This window comes from Juglans microcarpa x Juglans regia, chromosome 2S, assembly GCF_004785595.1.
Source record: "Juglans microcarpa x Juglans regia isolate MS1-56 chromosome 2S, Jm3101_v1.0, whole genome shotgun sequence".
Classification (NCBI taxonomy): domain Eukaryota; kingdom Viridiplantae; phylum Streptophyta; class Magnoliopsida; order Fagales; family Juglandaceae; genus Juglans; species Juglans microcarpa x Juglans regia.
Window position 1 is genome coordinate 6,082,543 of NC_054597.1, and position 13,445 is coordinate 6,095,987.

At 31.7% G+C, this 13,445-nt stretch overlaps 2 protein-coding genes across 2 annotated transcripts; one reads left to right on the forward strand and one right to left on the reverse strand.

Annotated features, from left to right (window-relative positions):
• The first annotated feature begins 3,778 nt into the window (after positions 1–3,778).
• Positions 3,779–5,817, forward strand: LOC121251553 (transcription factor MYB17-like). The gene is made up of 3 exons (XM_041150828.1): positions 3,779–3,966; positions 4,474–4,603; positions 5,073–5,817. The coding sequence occupies exons 1-3, from the start codon at positions 3,834–3,836 to the stop codon at positions 5,662–5,664; spliced, it is 855 nt and encodes a 284-aa protein (XP_041006762.1). The 5' UTR covers positions 3,779–3,833; the 3' UTR covers positions 5,665–5,817.
• A 1,193-nt stretch (positions 5,818–7,010) lies between these two features.
• LOC121253095 (remorin-like) lies at positions 7,011–10,222 on the reverse strand. Its single transcript, XM_041152990.1, has 5 exons — positions 9,825–10,222; positions 8,569–8,619; positions 8,387–8,474; positions 7,567–7,648; positions 7,011–7,428 (listed from the first exon to the last, which is right to left on the reverse strand). The coding sequence occupies exons 1-5, from the start codon at positions 10,012–10,014 to the stop codon at positions 7,228–7,230; spliced, it is 612 nt and encodes a 203-aa protein (XP_041008924.1). The 5' UTR covers positions 10,015–10,222; the 3' UTR covers positions 7,011–7,227.
• Positions 10,223–13,445: the final 3,223 nt, after the last annotated feature.

The window sequence follows — 13,445 nt, forward strand, 5'->3', positions numbered from 1 at the left end:
TCAAAAAACAGAAAATTAACGTGATTCAATGGGAAAGCATCACTTATTTAAAAAATTCAGATCGATAAAAAGGCTAATGCTATGTATATACAGTTTCGGAAGGTGTAATTCCTACGTACTCCCTTTAAAAAAAGTGTGGGCTACTAGTAAAAAATAATTTTTTCAGACATCTAATTTATCCATTTTTCTCAAATGGAGTATACGGGAATTGTACACTTCAGACTTGTAAATATTATTTATTTTATAAAAATATAAATTTAATTATTTATATTATATTTTTAACATTTTTAAATAGTGTATCAAATTTTTTTCCTTAATGAGATAAATTGTAAAGTCAAAATTATCGTCTACTTTGATAGCATTTTAAATAATCATTATTCTAAAAACTTCCATTCTATTTCAAAAGTTTTTAATTTTAAATATGAATAGTAGTATTTTTAGATTATGCTCAGAGAGAGAGGAAATTTTTATAAATAGTAATAAGATAATTTGTGAATAGTAGTGAGATAGTTTGAGTTATATAGGATTTCGAAAAAAGAAAAAAAATTGAATAAAAAATATTATAAATTTAAAATATTGTTAGAATATAATTTTTATTAAAAATTTATTTTTTTAATTTTTTATTTAAAAGTTTAAAAAAATTGTAATTATTAGTTTAAAAATATTTATATTTAAATGATGTTTAAAAAATAGATAAAATGAGAATTTTGAAATGAAAACTTTTTCAAACATGCCCTTAAAATACAACTCTTATCTAACGCGGGTTAGAGCACTAATAACGGCTTATTTATTTTTATCTTCATTTTCAAATTTAAACAATATATAAATAAAATAAAATAAAAATTTTGAAATGAAAATTTTTTCTAACGTGCCCTTAAAATACAACTCCAAATCTAACGCGGATTAGATAAGGTATCCGAGTTAGATATATGCAAATTTGCGAAGGGGTTTTTAAGCCTTGAGAAAAGTCACCGAAAGGAATACATATTATAAATTCCCGAAAGGAGGAAACCTGCACATGAATACCGAAGATCAATGTCTTGAATGAATTGCTTTAAATGGCTGTCAAAAGCAATAACTCTGCCGGCTAATACAGGAGGGAAGCCGGGTTTAAAACTTGAATGCCTATTAATATCAAAGTGCAGAGAATGAGGTTACAATTCCGTTTATACAGCCATAAATTGAGAAGGGTTAAAATGATTTATAAATAATGAGTAATATTAGAGAGAGGTTATTGTAATAATATATACTTTGTACTTATTGTATGGTTACTTCTAGTTAATTGTTCTTAACATTCATTTGAGGAGATGTATGGTCTAGATGATGTCACATCATGTATACAAAATAGATACTTCTAATAGTGACTTCTATTTATATTTATTCTTTTTATTATTATTATTATTACTGTACAAGTTGCTGACGAACTCTGGCTATAAAATTTTATTAATAGAGAGTGTGTAGTCGTCATTTCCGAGGTCAGAACCGATGAGGCTATGACACGCTTCAGACGCACATAGTATACTTTTCTTCATAAGTACGTAACCAGAATAATTACGCCTACTGTAAATCTTTACATCAGCTTACTGTTGATTGCAGTCGCAACACACCTTACGTGTAGAACGGCTGATGTGCTACAAACCTGCTCGGTGATGTGGTACAGTGAGCTGCTCGGTGTGTAGAGGGAAAAAAAAATAGCGTACAGAGGAAAAAAAAAAAGTCAGCTCAGATGTATTAAGGCTGATGTACTATAGTAGGCTGCTCTATAGTTTTACTCTTACGTCTAATCCTTCCATTCGTACGTGCATGATATATTTTTAGAGTTTTACTATTTACAAACAAGTTTGCGTACTAATCTGCGTACTAATATTGTTACCTTCATATTCTAAATTCAAATTAGTACTGTTTTCAATAAAATTTACTTTCTGACCAATATGAGTGTACGTATTAGTATACAGAATCGCTTACAATTAGATTTTTCTATATTTTTAATAAAATCTAAACTCAAAACTTGCATATATTTACTCAATTATTGCCACCACACACATACATGCATGGCATGCATGACACTATGCCAAAAGATAATTTTGAATTATTATAATTGTTTTAAACTTTTAAATAAAATAAATAAATAATTTAATTTTTTTAAATTTTAAAATAAAATTAATATTTTAATAATCTTTTATTTAACTTTTAATTTTTATCCTTTCCCACCATAAAAATGTTGTAAAAATTGTTGCATTGGTTTAACCATCACAAATATACCTTGGCCATCAGCTACAGTTTTTCGTCAACTTTGAACACGGGACTGTTTCAGTTTTCTTATTAAAAAATTATAATTATGTTATAATCCTCATTTTTAATTTTTGTATTTTGTTTTCTTTTTACTTAAAATTCTATAAAAACCATAATTAAAATTATTTTATTATTATTTACCAATTTTTCATCCCTTCTAATCTACGGGACCTTAATCTCTTTAAAAGGAAAGACCATTATACAAAAGAGTAATACAGCACAATCTCTCCAATCTCTACATATTATATTTTTTAAAAAATTTAATTTTTTTAAAAATTATTTTAAAATTTTTTGTATACAAAAACTTACCAACTTTACACCAAGTGATATATACGCGTCAAAACGAATAAAATTATTTAAAGTTGTGTTTGGATATTAAAGTGAGTTGAGTTGAGATGATAAAATATTGTTAGAATATTATTTTTTAATATTATTATTATTTTAAAATTTAAAAAAATTGAATTATTTATTATATTTTATATTAAAATTTAAAAAAATTATAATGATGAGTTGAGATAAATTGATGATCCAAATGAAACCTAAATTTCCATCTACTAGGCTTTTTTGAAGAATAATAATAGAGTTATTATTTTACTACTATCTATCTATTATTTTTTATACTCTTATTTGAATTCCTAACTTTCCAAATCCCATAATTTATTAAATATCAAAACATTTTCGCAATCTTCGACCGAGATTTGGAAGTAATTATGTTGCACGAGACCCAATTTGGAACATGGACACCCATTCTCCATGCATTTCTTTAATTTTCTCTACATCCAAACACGGTCGTCTCCCTCTCATTAAATTTTAAAGATCTCTTCCTCTACAAACAATCTCTGGTGCGTACTTATCTTGGGTTCTGCTAATAAATATCATGTTCTTTGAAGTAATATCTTTCACAACGAAGCAGCCCGTGGGAAAGTACAAAATAAATGCAACACTGGGTCCAGAAGCCGCCCGATCTTCCACCATGCATCCGCATAAGATCAACATAAAACATGAGCATTTATGGCCGTCAGACGCAGCTGGGAAATCCCATCCCATCACTTTGATTCTGTATAATCTCTTAATTTATTCATCTCTGTTTTCGTTATATTCTCATTATTTTTTAATATAATATTAAATAATAAATTCAATAAAATATAATAAAAAAATTTTAATTATTTAATATTATATTATAAAATGATTAATAGAATTATTCCACCTTTTATAATAATGTTTCTCATTCTCTTCTTACGAAAATTTTATTTTAAAATGATAAAAATTAAGATAATTAATAGAATTATTCCACCTTTTATAGTAATGTTTCTCATTCTCTTCTTATAAAAATAAATAATGAAAGATTATTTATTATATTTTATTAGTAAACTTATCTTTTAATATTATATTATAAAATGACGAGAAGATAAAAAAAAAATAATGAATAAATTTTTTCTTTGTATTAACATGGGAGGAACGTAATATCTGTGGGCTTCAAGTCTATTAAAAGTCGTCAAAGAAGTGGGGGTCATCGTCTGTGAATGAGGTAGGAAGTGGATATGGGAAGGGCTCCGTGTTGTGACAAGGAAGGAGTGAAGAAAGGGGCTTGGAGTCCTGAAGAGGACCAAATCTTGGTACAGTACATCAGCAAGCATGGCCATGGCAGCTGGCGTACCCTCCCCAAGCATGCTGGTATATATTCTACTTTTCATAAGAATGATTTTGATCTTCTGTTTTAGCATTGACGTCTTGGGTTTGAGGTTACTTTGATAGATTACTGAAAAGGGGGAAGATGGGTATCCTCTGGTTAGTGTTCTGGAAGAGCTTTTCTTGCATTTGTGAGTGAAAACTTGCTCTTTCATGAGGGAAGTACTTCCGAGGAGCTCATTAAAGATTATTTTCATATAAGATTTGGTGGGTTGATATGATGCTTTAATGCGACTTGTCAAATCATCTATTTTGAAGCTGTAATTTATGGGAAAATACTTGTTGGAAGACATTTTTTGATGGGTAAAGTTGCTTTTTTTTTTGTCTCTTTTACCATCCGTCGAGACTGGAGAGAGAGACAGAGAGATTCTTCGTTTGAAAATCACGACATTTCTTTACTTTATGCTTCTCTATGTTTGCAAGGAACCTACAGACAATTTTTGTAAATCTTAATTGCCAGAGTTTTAAGCAATGAACTATGTCTCTGACTAGGTCTTCTTCGATGTGGAAAGAGTTGTCGGCTTAGGTGGATTAACTATCTTCGTCCTGGCATTAAACGCGGTCCGTTTACTTCTGAGGAAGAGGATACTGTAATTCAGCTTCATGGCATGCTCGGCAACAGGTACTAATATACAGTGGTCACTCCTGTGTGTGTGTGTGTGTGTGTGTGTTTATCTTACTCTCGCTTAGGGATTTTGGTGCATATTCGTAGAACATTGTCAAGTGCTCCTCAATCTGCTAGGCTATGAAACTTTTTGCACTATTTCAGTCTCAAACATGAGTGATCTTCCTTTCCATTGAATCTTCATCATGTCACCTTGATGCATAAATCACCTCGTAGATTGCTAGCTTTCAACTCGTGTATATAGGTGGACTTAATAATGACTCAGCTTGAGCTTAATATGTGATGTGTAAATCAATTTTGTAATTTTATGAATAAATCCAATTTCAGGCCCATAAAATGATAAATTCTGGTCAGTATTGAGTATGCGTTTTGTTCTATGAGGGAAATAAAAATAAAAAATAAAATAAAATCCGTAGATTCCATTACCATGATCTGGATTCTGGACCTTGTGGATTTTTCACTGCAGGTGGGCTGCCATAGCATCGCAACTTCCTGGAAGAACAGACAACGAGATTAAGAACTATTGGAACACTCATTTAAAGAAGCGTCTCCGTGGCCCATGGGTGCCCAAGTTCGCCAAACTTGAGCCAAGCAATGCCAAATCCGAATCTCCTTCAACTCGCCATATGGTACAGTGGGAGAGTGCCAGAGTGGAGGCTGAGGCACGCTTGTCAATGGAATCGTTGCTGCACAACCTCTCATCCATGGGTCAGACCGACTGTGATCACTTCCTCCGTCTTTGGAATACTGAAGTCGGAGAATCATTTCGGGTTATCAAAGAAAAAGATGGTGCAGCCTGTCGAAGCCCTGTCCCTCAAACATCTTCATCGACAAAATGTTGTTCGGATTCTGATGTTACAATACAAGTGAAAAACACCAGCACCGTTGGCAGCACTACTAACATGACTTCAGAACAAGAGCATGACTATCGACCAATGGTGGACGACGCAATGGCCAACTCGGATTCTCTCACCTCTTACGATCTCATGGATTCTTCTGATTCAGCATTAGACCTGCTGCTAGATTTCCCAGACGGTGATGACATGTTTCAAGGATAGACATTTTGCTCCAAACTAGATGTCAGTACAAAATGCCTCTTTCCGGTGTTGCATTACACGGTTAGAGCAGTTTAATGAGGCTAACATGCGAAGAAAAGTTTAGTTATTAGCTAATTTAGCTTTAATAGATAGTTTGGCACCTATTAAGTTTCACTTTTTGTATATCTTTTTGTTAGTCTAATCGGTTTCCTTGATTTTCATACCAAATGCTCTTTATTCTGAAAAGAAGCAGAAAACAAATTAAAACTTGAAAATCATATGGGCCTACAGGAAACACTAAGGTGCCTTTTGACTAAAGAATTGAGATAAAAATTAAAAGTTGAATAAAATATTATTAGAATATTATTTTTTTAATATTATTATTGTTTTGAAATTTAAAAAATTTGAATTATTTTTTATATTTTGTATGAAAATTTGATAAAATTATAATGATGAGATAAGAGTAGGGGTTGTCTTCCCTTTGCTTACAACTTCTTGAAGATCCTATGGGCCTATAGGAAATGATAAACACATCGTTTTTCATAATATTTTATACAACAATATTTTTTTAAAAATTGTTATTTTTGTAAACTAACTTATAAGAGTAACATTATTTTACCATATGTGTTGTAAAATATGTTGTGTTACTCGTACGAAATACTACAGTAGGAGTCTGAGACAACCGGAGACGTTTTTTTTCACTGGATTAGCCATTCATTTCTGGCAAATTTAGTTCTGTGCTATGTATGAAAACATGCTCTCTCTATTAAAAGTATATTTCTGACTTTTGTTTTTAGTAAATCAGAACGTGTCTCGCTCATAATAAGTGAATGATGAGTATGAATTTGTCGGTAGAGCCTGTTTGACACAGGTAACATTTGTAGAATTATATTGTCATGATAGCAGAAATAAGGGCTTTATATGATCTGTCACAACACATGGTACAACAATGAGTGTGATCCAATCGCAACTTCAACAAATACTCTGTCAACAAGCAGGGAACAAGACACACCCAGAAAAGAATCATAAGATGGATTATTCCAAGAGTCACAAAAACATTCCTTTTGATCAAGCTATGATGTCGAGGATAAACTTTTTAAGAATGGTCCAATTTGCATCTTCTATCCTCTGTATGTACAGATGAAAAAGGTGCCGATTCCATTTTTTCTTTTTCTTTTTTCAAAACTTCTGCTTAATAAAATATCAGGATCCTTGCAAGTTCTTATATGAACTTGAGGACATTAAGTAGAATGAAAAATAAATATATAAAGCAAGCTTTACAACATTTATTATATAGTCTATTTCGTGTATCTTTTTCTCTCCCACTGAAGGCCAGAAGTTATGGACGAAGTAATATTACACCATGGTTTCAAACAACTTCATGCCTCCATGCTATAATATACATGTTTTTTACAAATTAATAAGGCAACACATATATCACTGCAACACACAAACAAACCTATGGACCAATTTCCAACAACATAACCAAACATGAAACATCACATATAAATTAACAAATTAACTCAAAACGAAGAACAACTACAAATAATTCAAACATATTTCGACTAGACCTGAGATATTTTTTTAGCCTGAGAACCAACCAAGGAGCTTCTTTGGACCCGTTCCAGTGGCGCGGTATTTTGCAGCTGTTTCCTCTGCCTTGAGAAGATCTTCCCCACGTTTAGCTTCGGTTACTGCCCTCTTTTCTTCTGCTTCCTTGTGTATCAGAGCTACTTTGTTTTTCATTTTCTCCACATATTCGGCCTTCTTTGTCTCCAGTTTTTCCTGCTTACATAGAAGTTGAGCGTTATAATGCAGTTGACCATGAAGCCAATTCTTATTTTTTTGGTCCTATAGTTTGATGCAGTTCAATTGGCATTAAAAAAAAAGGATCTTTGATGTAATGAATAGGTGACCCATTACCTCAATCCTTCTCAACTCAGCCTCTATAGATGCTTTCTTGCTGTTTTCCCACGCCCCAATGGCAGATAGCTTCTTATGAGCCCTTATCAATAATTTCAACTCGGTTTTCAGTATGCCAAATTCACATTGAATTCTATCAGAAAGGAAAATTTTACTATAATATAGCCTTATTTTTTAGCATATAAATAACAGGCCATGATAATGAATTAGCAAAAATAAAAATAAAACCGAAAAAAAATCAATACACCTCTAAAGCAGCCACAGCTATTGTGCACTTACTAAAGCACATCAGGTCTTTTGGTTAAGTTAGACTTTAACGCCATGCAAACATTGATAATGAAGCTTTCAGAGCTAGTAAATTGTATATCTGTCTATAGGTAACAAATATTAGTTGGGTGATGAATTTTCTGAAAAGATATTTTCAAGCAAAGGCACATTATGCAAACTTTTTTTGAGCTAAACCAAGAATAGGGTAAGATGAATGCATTCAGAGAAAAACTCCGAGCAGTGAGCATCTCAATTCAGTCAATTCACAAACAAGCACGATACGCTTCAGTGTAATGATACACATCAATTTTTGTCTTAATCAGCTTAAACAGACTTTATCAGTTTGATTAAATTAACTTTCAAGTTGCACTTTAATCCATTTCTATTGCAAATCTATTTTGGAAAGTATTTCTCAAGACCAATAGTACAGGTTTTGGTCAAAGCATGCCTCTCATTTTCTTGGGTTAGTTCTCTCAGCAACAACTAGGCAACAAATACGGATAGGAACTCTCCATAAATGCTTGAAAGAACATGTACTCAAGAAAGCTCTTACTTGTTCTCTGCTTTTGATTTTTCACTATCTTCCCATGCCTTGATCAGTGATAGCCTTTTCTCTGTTGCAACTCTTGCAAGCACAGCATCTGAAGTAATTTTGAATTTACTTACTTCTTCCAATGATAGGCTGTAGAACGCAGGTGAAAGGACAAGGAAAGAAATGTTAAGATCTGATATTACCTCGGTTGGTAGAACCCTCAGTACTTTTCTCTTCAGCATACTCCGGAGCTTCTGCCAAGATTACTTTGTTTTAGAAAAATAGCCAACTTAAAAAAACATTGCTAAAGTAAGAGTTTGATTCCCATGCTGATAATAGAGAAACTGAAGATAAGAGCGATGTAATCTATCTGTGAGAAGACAAGGTGAATAGAAAATACCATGGTTCAATTTACATAAAACCATGTGTTCGTTAAAACATAATTGAAATTGTTATATTTATCTCCTCTCATGAGTTTTAAATTTTTTAGACAAATCGTGATTTAACATGGTATTAGAGTAGAGTTACTTGACTATAAACCACACTTAAACCAAATTTAATTAAATATTCTAGGTGTTTGATGCGGAGAACTTTTGTGAATTTTATAGGACATTGATTATGAAGTTGAAAAATAAAGTTTGTTTGCCAAAGGCTTGTCGCCTAGTTGGCATAACCCCCAGCCTCCAAAATAGAGATCTAGAGTTTGAAATCCACCTCACCCCACCCCTGCCCCAACAAAAAAAATAAAAAATAAAAAAAGGTTTGTACAAAGACACCATATGAATTGCTTAAGCTTTTGAAGCTGATTAAGTAGTTGGGATTCAAAAAATAAAACATGGCTTAATTTCTCACCTCGAAATTTCCTAAATCTTCAAAAAAAGATTCGCTTGTTTATTAAGAAAGATATCCTGAATAATTAGAAAAGCTATTCTTTTAAAGCTAAAGAAAATTTTAAAGGAAATTTATTGCGAAAATCCCTAATAAGAAGTAAAACTCTTCTACAGTTTTTACAAATCATAGCAATTGAACCGAGAATTCTTTTAAACAAAAAGAAAATCAAAGTAGAACACCGAAAGATTGAAGTATCAGTTTAGGATGCAAAAAGAACAAAAAACATCCCCTCGACTCAACCAAGGGATGTATCAACTTTATTTTGAATGAAAAGAAACGATATAAAAAGATGAGCCGGTTAATTTTGCTTTTCTGTGCTTTCCCCTTCTATGTCTTTTACTTTTCTCGTCAACCAAACACGTTAAGTTGAAGCTAAAGCAGTAGAGAAGAAGTAGCAGAGAGATCCCTCTCAAGATAAGATCAAAATTCAAAGAGGCGTGAGCGTAAACATTTAAAACAAACAAAAAACGGAAGTCGAAGTTTAAGCTAATTAAAAAAAGATTTATCATTTATTGGAAAACGAAAAAAGAACAGAGAGAAAAGGAGAGGGGGAGAGAGATGATATTACTTTCAACCACGGCAAGAGATTTGGAGTCATGGGGCTTCTCTTCAGGAGGAGCTTCAGGAGGTGGAATTACGGATTTCTCCTCAGTAACATCCTTGGGAGGTTCTTCGACGTGTTCTGGTGCCGGAGAAGGAGCCGGGGGAGGGTTCTCGCGTACCTTGGGCTCCACCTTTATGAGTTCCTGGTCGGCCATGTCTGTGCTAAACTTAAGTGATAAGAAAGCCTGGATGGATGGGGAAGGAGAGAAAGTGTTGGTTGGGAATCGGGATATTATAGTTGGGGACGGGTTGGATAACTTGGATGTTGAGAGGGAGATAACTGTTGCTGGACTTAGCTGGATGTTGGGCACCTACACATGGCCTCTTCTTGAGTGAGAGACAGAAACAGAGACAACGACAGTGACTTGGGAATCTGGGATTACTGTCTTTCTTCTTATTTACATGTCCGTTATACCCAATAGAAAAATCTTAAGTACTTGTCCGTTGTAAAGTACAAAACCCGTTTAAAATCTTGGAAAGTTCTTTTTTTTTTTTTTTTAAAGGCTTAATTGCAAAGCTAGTCCCTGAAATTTAGGCTATTTGCACATCATTCTATGTTAAGTTTTTGTGTATGCAAATCTTTCTAACTAAGAGCTTGAACATTTGTAGTATCTCAAAATTATGTGAATAATATTGAAAAGATCTGTAAATAGTATTTGTTTTATTGAGTTTTAGAAACTAAGAAAGAAAAATTAAATAAAAATATTATGAAGTCAAAAAACTGTTTGAATATAATTTTTATTTTTAAGTTTGAAAAGTTGTATTTATTTTTATATTTTATTTTAAAGTTTGTAAAAGTTGTAATGATGAGATAATAATTAGATAAAAAATTTGAAATTAAAAAATATTTTATATTTAAGAAAAAAATGATGAGAAATTTCAACTCATCTCATTACTCAAACTTACCCTTGTCCTTCTATACGATTTCAGTCTAACAGACTAATCATGAGATCTTTACCATTCAATTTGAAGTATGCAATTATTTTACGGTATAAATGACGTTGGGAGTGGAGTCTGCCACTATTTTTGTGTCCATGCAAGACCAAAGGAGGCAAGCTATAGGCAACGCAAGCAATGGAGAATGCAAGTCTCAAACAAGATCATCAACGCGGGATGCGAGCAATAACAAAAGCGAGCTGTCTATGAGGCGAACTATAGATCGATATTTTGAAAAATAGGAGAACCGCTTGACTGATGAGATCGTGTTTGACAAAATATCCGAAGATACCTATATATGTTTGACATGAGAGATGTCTTCGATTCACATTGTGTTCATAATCCTAGTATAAATAGTAAAAGATAAATGTTTTAACTACAAAAAATTTCACAAAAATAAACTTACGAACTGACATGAATTGATATGGTACGTTAGATTGTAAAATTACTTTTATTGTAAAATATATCTAATATATTATATGAAGTCATGTCAATTTTGTGAGATTTTTTTTTTTTTTTTTTTTTAGTGGTTGTAGCATTTATCATAATGCATCTCCTCTATATTTTACATTTGCATCTTAAGCTATATCTTATTCAAGGCTTCTAACTTATATATCAGAGCTAATCTCCACTTAATTTTGATCATACTTTTCTTGCAACGAACAAGGAGCAGTGGCCTTGGCAACGCAACAAATTAAAAATATACCAACAACTAATATATATGTTTATAAGAAAATTATTTATTTGTGATCAGTTATTTCTTATTAAAAATGATTATTTTCTATTAAAATGAGTCTATTTTCGTCACAAATGACTAGTCATAAATATTCATTTTTCTTGTAATTGTCGTTAATTCTAAACAAATAAGAGAAAAACACACGATTAAAGTATTTTAATGCAAGATATATAATAGCATTAGTTCTATCTAATGCATCATGTATATATATATATTTTTTTTTTCTGAAGAATTACGAGTGATTGTTTTTTATTTTAAATTATTTTGTTAGTTAGAAGCTGGTTTAAGGCCGTCGATTCCTTAGATATATGACAAGGATATATGGTCTTGTAATATATTAAGAGAGACAAAACGGACTTTTAGGAAGGAGACAAATTTGCTAGCTAGGTTATCGAAAACGACGACGCTAGAGAGAAAGAGAAGATTCCCTATTTGTTTTCATGACAAAATATCGTTTGAATGTTACGTGTACGTACGCCGGAGTGAAACGTCGTCGGCACATTGGGCTAGCTGTCACCGGCCCCGCAAAAGCTACAAATCATACATTAATAATAATAATAATAATAATAATAATACAAGGTCGTCGTCCCTTAGATGCAGATTAGTGTGATATCACAGTACTCTAATAAGTGATAAAATAGGTATAAAGATGGTGTATGGGATTAATATATTAATATGCCATGTTCTTTTAAGATCTAACAAATTAATGGTCCGCAAATACCTGATTATTTGAAGATGGAATCATGGAACGACGTCGGAAGATATATAAATTGCTTTCGAAGACTCAAGAGCGTCCTCGATCGATCTTCGTATTGAGGCACTTCATGTACGTATGGAATTATAAGATTATTTCCGTTTCATTTGAAATAATTAAACAATACTTATATTATAATATAGAATATCATGTGATATTTTGTAATTAAGTCATTTCACGTGTAACTTAATTATATTCGATGAACGGCCCCCTTTATTAGCATCGATTATTTTGGATTAATGAATGGCTCATGATGTGGCGTCAGCTTATTGGCCGGTGGATGGCTTTCATTTAATATTAATGGAGTATATATACAAGTGCAAGGGCAAGCTGGGTCCTGCATGCTAGTGATCGAGTAGAACTAGACAATTTGACAATCCAATTTAATCGAATCAATAAATCTTTTTTTTTTTTAATTTTTATAAAAGGAAGATCAGTTAGAAAAGTACTGATCATGTTGCAAAATTTTGGAAAATTTATTAAAAAAAAATCATTTTCATTAAATTAAGTCAATTTCATGAGTTGCCAATTGGCTGTAGATCATAATGAACATCATTTTCTGGGCAACTAATTAAGTCCCACGTCACGTAGTGGTCAGTACAAGAAATAAATGGCCAAACATAAGTATTGCTCATGTGAATAAATGATGATCACAAGCTACAAATCCAGTTGACAGGATTCATTTTAATTTTGATTCTCCAAATCTATGACATTATATATAGTAACAAATATATATATATATATGGCCGATCGAGGCACTTATAAATACTACAAGAAAAAATATTACAAGAAAATTATTTATTATTTGTGATTAATTATTTACAGCAAAAATAATTATTTTATATTAAAATGAGTCTGTTTTTATCTCAAGTAATTATTATTGTCGTAAATAATCCATTGTAAATACTTTATTTTTTTTAAGTTTTAATTAAAGTTGGACAATTTTGTTACAGTACTAAATTATTTGCTACGCCAAATACATAAAATGAATTCTACAATATATATATTTATTATTCATTTTCTATACAACTTTTGGTAGACATGACTAGCTAATCGTACAGCAAAACGTCCAAAAATTCAACAAAATTATTTGTTTGGCTGCATAGTTAAGATGAGATGAGATAATATATTTTATTAAAAGTTGAATAAAATAATATTAT

Bases quoted from the DNA above. Each gene is read 5' to 3' on its own strand.
- LOC121251553 (XM_041150828.1), top strand. From the start codon at position 3,834: ATGGGAAGGGCTCCGTGTTGTGACAAGGAAGGAGTGAAGAAAGGGGCT. The intron at 3,967-4,473 runs GTATATATTCTA...GTCTCTGACTAG, and splicing joins TACCCTCCCCAAGCATGCTG to GTCTTCTTCGATGTGGAAAG. The intron at 4,604-5,072 runs GTACTAATATAC...TTTTCACTGCAG, and splicing joins CATGGCATGCTCGGCAACAG to GTGGGCTGCCATAGCATCGC.
- LOC121253095 (XM_041152990.1), bottom strand. From the start codon at position 10,014: ATGGCCGACCAGGAACTCATAAAGGTGGAGCCCAAGGTACGCGAGAAC. The intron at 8,620-9,824 runs GTAATATCATCT...TAATCTTGGCAG, and splicing joins ATCTCTTGCCGTGGTTGAAA to AAGCTCCGGAGTATGCTGAA. The intron at 8,475-8,568 runs GTAATATCAGAT...AAATTACTTCAG, and splicing joins TGAGGGTTCTACCAACCGAG to ATGCTGTGCTTGCAAGAGTT.